The sequence below is a fragment of the Malania oleifera genome, chromosome 12 (assembly GCF_029873635.1).
Source record: "Malania oleifera isolate guangnan ecotype guangnan chromosome 12, ASM2987363v1, whole genome shotgun sequence".
Lineage (NCBI taxonomy): Eukaryota > Viridiplantae > Streptophyta > Magnoliopsida > Santalales > Ximeniaceae > Malania > Malania oleifera.
In genome coordinates, this window is record NC_080428.1 from 68,163,776 (window position 1) to 68,171,124 (window position 7,349).

General features: G+C 34.1%; 1 protein-coding gene across 1 annotated transcript; it reads right to left on the bottom strand.

Annotated features, from left to right (window-relative positions):
• Positions 1–1,001: 1,001 nt before the first annotated feature.
• LOC131144107 (sphinganine C4-monooxygenase 1-like) lies at positions 1,002–6,112 on the bottom strand. The gene is made up of 2 exons (XM_058092498.1): positions 5,320–6,112; positions 1,002–1,785 (listed from the first exon to the last, which is right to left on the bottom strand). The coding sequence occupies exons 1-2, from the start codon at positions 5,539–5,541 to the stop codon at positions 1,231–1,233; spliced, it is 777 nt and encodes a 258-aa protein (XP_057948481.1). The 5' UTR covers positions 5,542–6,112; the 3' UTR covers positions 1,002–1,230.
• Between the last annotated feature and the right edge of the window lie 1,237 nt (positions 6,113–7,349).

Here is a 7,349-nt window from a genome sequence, read left to right on the forward strand (position 1 = left end):
CATTCATCACTGACTTGGAACTTTATCTTAGAACCCATTTTGTGAACGAAGTTAGGTTAATCCTCTCTCTCTCTCTCTCTCTCTCTCTCTCAAGTTGCAAATGAATGTGTCATGCTATTTTCAAAAGCTCTGGAGAGTTGAAGTGGCTCAATAAAAGTCGACTACTTAAATTAATGAATAATCTTAAGTTTTAGCCTTGAAGGTCATTTGGTCAATGAAGGATGTTCCACCAATATTAGATTTAAATCATTTAGATATTTAATGTTTCAATCAAAATAGCCATCCCATACTCCTTCCAGCTCCCAAAATTTGAATCCAAGCTTCAAATAAAAAAACTCATCTCTCAATGTCCCAACTGAAACTCAAAAAAGATCTCAAAGAAAAGATAAAAATTTACAAAGAAATTCGCTTTCTTTTATTTGAATAAGTAGTAAAGTAGGAAAGTACAGCAAATCAAAGAAAAACCTATTATATTTGACCTTCTAACTTTCCATTGTTCTAAAACAAAATATTATCTTCACAAATTTTTTCATATGAAGAAATACAATTAACCTTTTTTCCTTTTTCTTGAACATAATTCTTAATCTGAACTGAGCCTAGATAAATCAAACCAGAAATATGTTTACACACTCAACTCAGCTTGCGGCCAGATAACAAAGATAAGCCTTCAACAATTAAAGCAAATTTTTAAGAGACAGAATTGATGGGATGTAGTTGTCAAAGGATTTAAAACCCGACCCATCCCTATCTTTAAAATTTTGAAAATCTTACACACCATATGGTAGCTCGTGCGCCCTGCAAATCCTGTCAGGTATAACACAGTTGCGATGGGGAAGAGGGTCCATGTCAATGTTGACGGGGGAAGAACCAATACAGCCGAAGGCTCTGCCCTTAGGTGCTTAATGTTGACCATAGAAAGATTATTAGGCAGAGACACCACAGACCCAAAAAAATCTCTCAAAACAATTTGGACTAATAAGTGAACTGAGAAGCAGAGAAGGTTTTCAAAACCTCAAAACAAATCAATACCTGCTAAAAACAAGTGCCATGAATACACCTGAGTTCATGGGTTATTCAAAATTTATATAAACAAAAAGAAATCAAAAGGTACAACAACCATATCTACAAATAATATTAGCAATTTGGCGTACAGGGGGAGGTAGGGGAAGCAGCAGTGGAAGAAACTTTTTTTTGTTTTTTGGGTGACAAGTGGATATGTACACCATGTAGTCAGTCGTCCTTGCAATCTCTAGTCGGCCGGACTTCAAAACCACCACCTGCTCTCTTCTCAAGCGAGTAAGGCATGTAGGTTCCTAGGATTCTGTCCCACAAAACAAAGAAGGGCTGCGAAAAGTTGTACTTGCTACCATAAAGCTGATGGTGGACATCATGGTAAGCCGTGTTGTTTTTAAAGAACACGTGGAAGAGATTCCCGGGAAGCCATAGCCCGCAGTGATCATCCACCGTTTTGATCGTGGCAAAGGAGAAGAAGAAGATGGAGGCCCGTGGAGACATTCCCGAGAGGAGGAAAGATAGAGCCCCACCAATTGTGTCGAGGAGAAGCCCTTCCAGAGGGTGGTTGTACAGGGCTCCAAAAGCATAGGGCACAACAAGCCGGTGGTGCAGTGAATGGATGTGTCGATATAAGAACTTATTATGATGCATGTATCTATGCATGAAATATTGCCAGGTGTCTAAAACCAGCATTGCAGTAAGGATTTGTCGTGCCAGAACAACGAGGGAAGGTTGGAGACCTACAGCAGCCCCATCATCATTTCCAGTCACCTGTAAACAAACAAGACTGAATCAGAAACCAACAAACCATGTCAAATAATCATGATTCAGCATATTATTATAGACAGATCACGGCTCAGTATACATTCATACCTTATAAATATAAATGGGAGTTTCCGCAAATAATTCCATTTACGGTTCTCACATTTACCCTTGAAAGTTGGTTATCCATGCAAGTGCCAGATCAACACTTTTCCACACTAGTTGGTTCTTATGGAACTTTGTTTGGACTGGACTAAATTTTTCACATAATTCTCTTTGTGCTGATATTTTTGGTGTCAAGGTTTTGTAATTATAGAGTGATGGATTTTCCAACAATTCATTTGTTTGAGAACAAAAAGATCTCGATGCCTACTCTGTTAGTATCCTCAAAACAGGATACTCGGATGATATTTATTTATGGGAAGGCAACCATTGAACACAAATTGCCTCATTTGACATTCTATTCTGCCAGTAAGATAGGAACAATGTACAAAATTCTTCATTTTTATAAATAGCTACTAATCCCACATGAAATTCTAAATAAATAGGATTCTTTATGAGTATGTTGTTCAACATCCTAACATACAGAAATAGCATAGCTTGATTTAAAAATAAAATAGTATATTGATTCCCTTCATTAATATATATATATATATATATATATATATGTAAGTGTACATAATTACATGTATGCATATATTACATATAAATCCTTGAGAGAATGTCTCGCATGACTATGCGTGCATTAATTTTCATAAATTTCTATTAATTTTATACAATTACAATTTTAATATTTTCCTAGAAAAGTTTTAAAAAAAAACTACTCAGTGTCAAAGGGCAAATCTTTGCTTTTTAAGTTGGAATCTTGACCCACTTGAGGATACAAATACCAAAACCACCAATAGAAGCAATCAGAATGGACAAAAACAACTAAGGCATGACAAAAATTATCAAAACAAGCAATATGAACACAATTATCAGCAGATAACTATTTCCAGATTATTCATTTAACACTGTTCAACCATTCCAAAACATTGGTAAAATGTGTCAAGCTTCCATTTGGTGGCAACTTTTCAAAATCCCAAACTTGAACCATATCCATATCCACATAATCATAATCACTATATATCTTCCTAGTACACAAACTACAATGGAACAAAATCAATCCAAGAAAATGACTGGCAATGATAGCCAACATCTCCATGTTGATAACTCCATTGCTTCACAGTAAAACAAAACAATCAAGTCTCCTCTTTCATTCACAAATCAACAAACTAATAATATCCCTTTTGTCACTAAAGCTAGGCTCACCGCCATTTTTGCTGCTTTGATAATCTTGGTAAGCAGCCTTAATAGGCTTAGTAGCAAGCTACCTTGCTAGGCTTTCTGATTTCACCCAGTGGTTCTTGCTTTCAGATTATGTCATGAACAAGCAAACTAATCATCACTCAGTCACAGGCACCAGACTCACACCACCAATGATCATTATCTTTCATGCCTTTACATTTCCAAATGCATAGGCCATAGGATACAAAGAGCACAAATTAAAAACAAACAATAAACAGATTGCTGCATGCTACCATGACTAAATGAAATGTCTTTACATGCTCTTAAGGCATCATGATCGACACGATAATTCCTTCATGAATTGGACCAAGTAAATCTCAAAACAAATGAAAGCAACCTTGTGCTTCTTCTACAAAGTCACTCATCCTAGTGATGATTGATCCCTTTACCAATTCTAAGCATAAATTCAAATCAAAGCTCTTAACTTCCAACTTTCAACTGAGTACCCCCCCTCTATAGCACAATCAATATGCAAGTTCACATTCACTATTTGAGATGGTGAACTAACAACGCATCTAAAATCGTACACCACATTGAACATTTACGGGAGCAATACACATTCACATTTCTTAACAAGTTCTTTTTCTCACAGAAATTTTAAATGCAAACCATCAAAACTCCAGTGGTTAGTTCAACAAGATGTGTACAAGTGCTCGACTAGAGGCATCTTAGACCATACTCAGCAAAGTCACAAATTTTATATTGGAATTTAAGGATATTTGCATCAATCCAATAGAACAAGCCCAAGAGCACGACAAATTAGCTTTCCATATCCTCGTACTGATCATTGGTGACTCAAAATCCTACCCACATTCATATCTCCTTGTGTCAAACATTTATACCATGCAAACATGCCAAGCAACTTCACAGAATAATTTACAGTTAAATTTGCATAGGCATGGAGTGCCATGGCACCTTGCTAAGAACTAGCAAAAAGGTTCTTGGTAAAGTTGCTTCCTAACCCCCACCCTCCCTTTTATTCACGAAGGATAAATTTTCCTACAAAATTTATGGCCCGTTTAAGTTGAACCAAGATCCTTCAATAACAATGGGGCAAACTAATCATAGTATCCTCCGCTAGCCTGTATATCTCCCTAACCAAACCCCTCCCCCATTGTTTATTTTTTGAAGAAGAAAAAAAAATGAAAAAATCACTAGTATTATTTTCGGAAATTTGGAGTTTAAATTTTTTATTTGAATGTATGGATTTGAACAAAATACAATTGAAATTGTATCGAGTTTCATCAAAATCCACACAAATCATAAAGCTCAAACTAATCATAGTCCATCTCACTGGCCCATAATATATGATGTAACACCCAATTCATAAAGCTCCCAACACCATTGGGGTCTAGGAAGGGCATGATGTCAATTCTCAATTTGACCATCCCTGTGTGCGCACGTGCGAACAGGCGCATATTGCATGCATGTCAATTCTCTCTCTATCTCTAAACCTTCTACCCCCTGCCCCCCCCACCCCCCCAAACACCACAAAAAAAAAAAATTTTAATTTTTATTAATTAATTAAAATATTTTGGAAAAATCACTACCTTATGTTTAGAAACTTAAAACTCTATGAGCTAAGACTTTAGAATTTGATTTATACGATAGTAGACAAAGATCAATACAAATTTGTATAATATTTCTTCAAAGTCTTCAACCTGAAATCCTTGCTTCAAAATACAGCATTAAGTTTTTTATCTTTCCTTTTGGATATAAAACAACCATATCTGATGCACTTCAATTTAATATTTTCTTTGCATAGAAAGACATTAATACACATCTAAGAAAGACAAGCTACCTATGTGCGTGACCAGTGGTTTTAAATTCTAGGGTTGGCTGGTTGGAAATCTAAACTCTGAAGAAGGACGAGTCAACAGCACAATAATTTTTTCAAATGAACGATTTGAAGACCTATTGATTCTAACAACTGATTGCAGAGTTGATCATTCGGACCTTTCAATTCATAGATGTGGATCTCGGACCTATGAATGGGGATATTCCCGAAACTCACAAAGAAAAAAGGAAGTGAGTTAGACAAGAAGAGAATCGACTTGGAAAACAAAAAAGAATGACATAAATCTCTGGCATAGACCCATAGACCCAAATATTACTCCAACAAAATAATACAAAAAATATATATAATTTTTCATAAAAATAATTATTTAAAAAAAATGAACTTTAACATATACGTACGGTGAACAAGATGATTGCGACGACAGCTTGAATCATCTGCTGAAGAAGAACGCCCCTGACTACAGTGCTCTTCGAAACCAAATTCTTATCATCTTCCTCCTTCCTGGTATGCAATCTATAATTCTCAAAAACCCCCAACAGAACATACATCCCGGAATACACCCAATACACCACGATTGGCGCAAAAGTACCTAAGAATTCATCCGATATTGCAAAACCCATTTCCCAAATCACTCCAAAAAGCAAAATCAAATCTAAACAAGAACAAAAACCTCTCAAAGCAGAGACCCAGAAAAATTAAAACCCAGTATTGAAACCACCCATGTATTCGGCAAGAGCAAAACCAAAAATCCCCAACCTTTGCTCCTCCCCCTCTCTCTCTCCCTAGACCCGCCCTGTGCCTCAATAATTGCAAAAAAAAAATTAAATAAAAGGGATCAGATAAGAGATAGAGGGAGAGTTGGTACGACAACGCGTTCTAGGGTTTGCTCACAGGAAGGATAAGCCTTCGAGCGAGTCGTCGTTGAAACTGAAAGGGACTTTCTACGGCGCACAGAAAATATCAAAAAAGGGTGCTGGCGGTCTGTGTTCTACAAAAATACCACAAGGGCTATATAGTGACGTGCGGAGAGACGGCTGTGATCCAGATAAAAACTGAAGAACTTCTAGAGGAAAACGTTTTCTTCTGTCTCTTAAAAATCAAAATCCTAAATTCCTATAAAACCCATTTGTTTGTTTTACTTTGTCCCATACTTCTGTTACTTTTGATTCGATTTTATTTATTGTTTGACCTAACAAAATTCGGAGGGTAGGGATTATCCAAAAGCCAAGCTATTTATCTTTATTTTTTTATTTTTTTATTTTTAATGTGATAATTTTTTCCGTTGATGGTATTTGAAAAGACTTTACGGCCCACTATAATAATTATTCAATGCTTTGTTCGTTGTGTAAAAGTGAGAATATCCTAGTAAATTTTCAAGAAAAATGTACAGTAATTTTATGCCAATATAATTAGACCAAGTACGAATGTTGACTCAGCAAAGGAACAGGGTGAATAAATCAATATGTAGAGGTCAATAAATAATGATTTGTTTAAATACTTTATAATATTTTCAAAATATTTTTAAAATAAATTACAAATTTAAAATTACATTCATAATTCAAATGCTAGAAATTAAATTCAAGATCAAAAGCATGCGAATCATATCATTGTATAATTACGAATTCTTGTGATGTGATTTTCATTTATTCACTCACATTTCGAGATTTAAAATTTCTCAATTTATTATTTTAACTTTTTTTGCAACCTGAATTGGAGAAAAGTAAAAAAATAAGAAACACTTAAACTATAAAAAACAATTGAAAAAAGGGCAAAAATGGTGCAAAGTGCAAATAAAAGAAAAAATGTAAAGTATAACTCAGCTTATTAGGTTTACCACAAAAATCTATTGTGTTTAACCTATTTAAACTAAGCTGTATGCATTTTCAGTTGACATAAATGGCTCATCTTTATGTCTAATAACAGTATTTTCTGATGTTATATTTTGATTAAAAAACAAATGATTTAGGGTTACAAAAATAATAATTGTGTAAGTATATAATAGTTTTTTAAAAAAAAAAATTGTTCATTTAAAAGGAAAATGACCAAATTATCCCATAAAATAAAATAAACAAGGATTAAGTATTTTCAAATTTAATTATGCAAAAACCTACTTTTAGAGTTGTTGCCATAAACATTCTACAATATTTTAAGAATATTTTTAGAATAAATTACAAATTTAAAATCACATTCATAGCTCAAATGCTAAAATTAAATTCAAAATCAAAAGCATGCTAATCATATTATTGAATAATTATGAATTCTTGTTCCATGATTTTCATTTATTCTCTCACACTTCAAGGTTTAAAATTTCTCAATTTACTATTTTAGGCTCTTTTGCAACAATCGAATGGGAAAAAATAAAAGAAACGCTTAAACTATAAAAAGAAATTTTAAATTAGTGTAAACAAATACATAAAAATAGTATAAG

Excerpts from the sequence above, each read along its gene's own strand:
- LOC131144107 (XM_058092498.1), bottom strand. The coding sequence starts at position 5,541 with ATGGGTTTTGCAATATCGGATGAATTCTTAGGTACTTTTGCGCCAATC. Across the intron at positions 1,786-5,319 it reads TCGCAATCATCTTGTTCACC|GTGACTGGAAATGATGATGG; the intron begins GTACGTATATGT and ends GTTTGTTTACAG.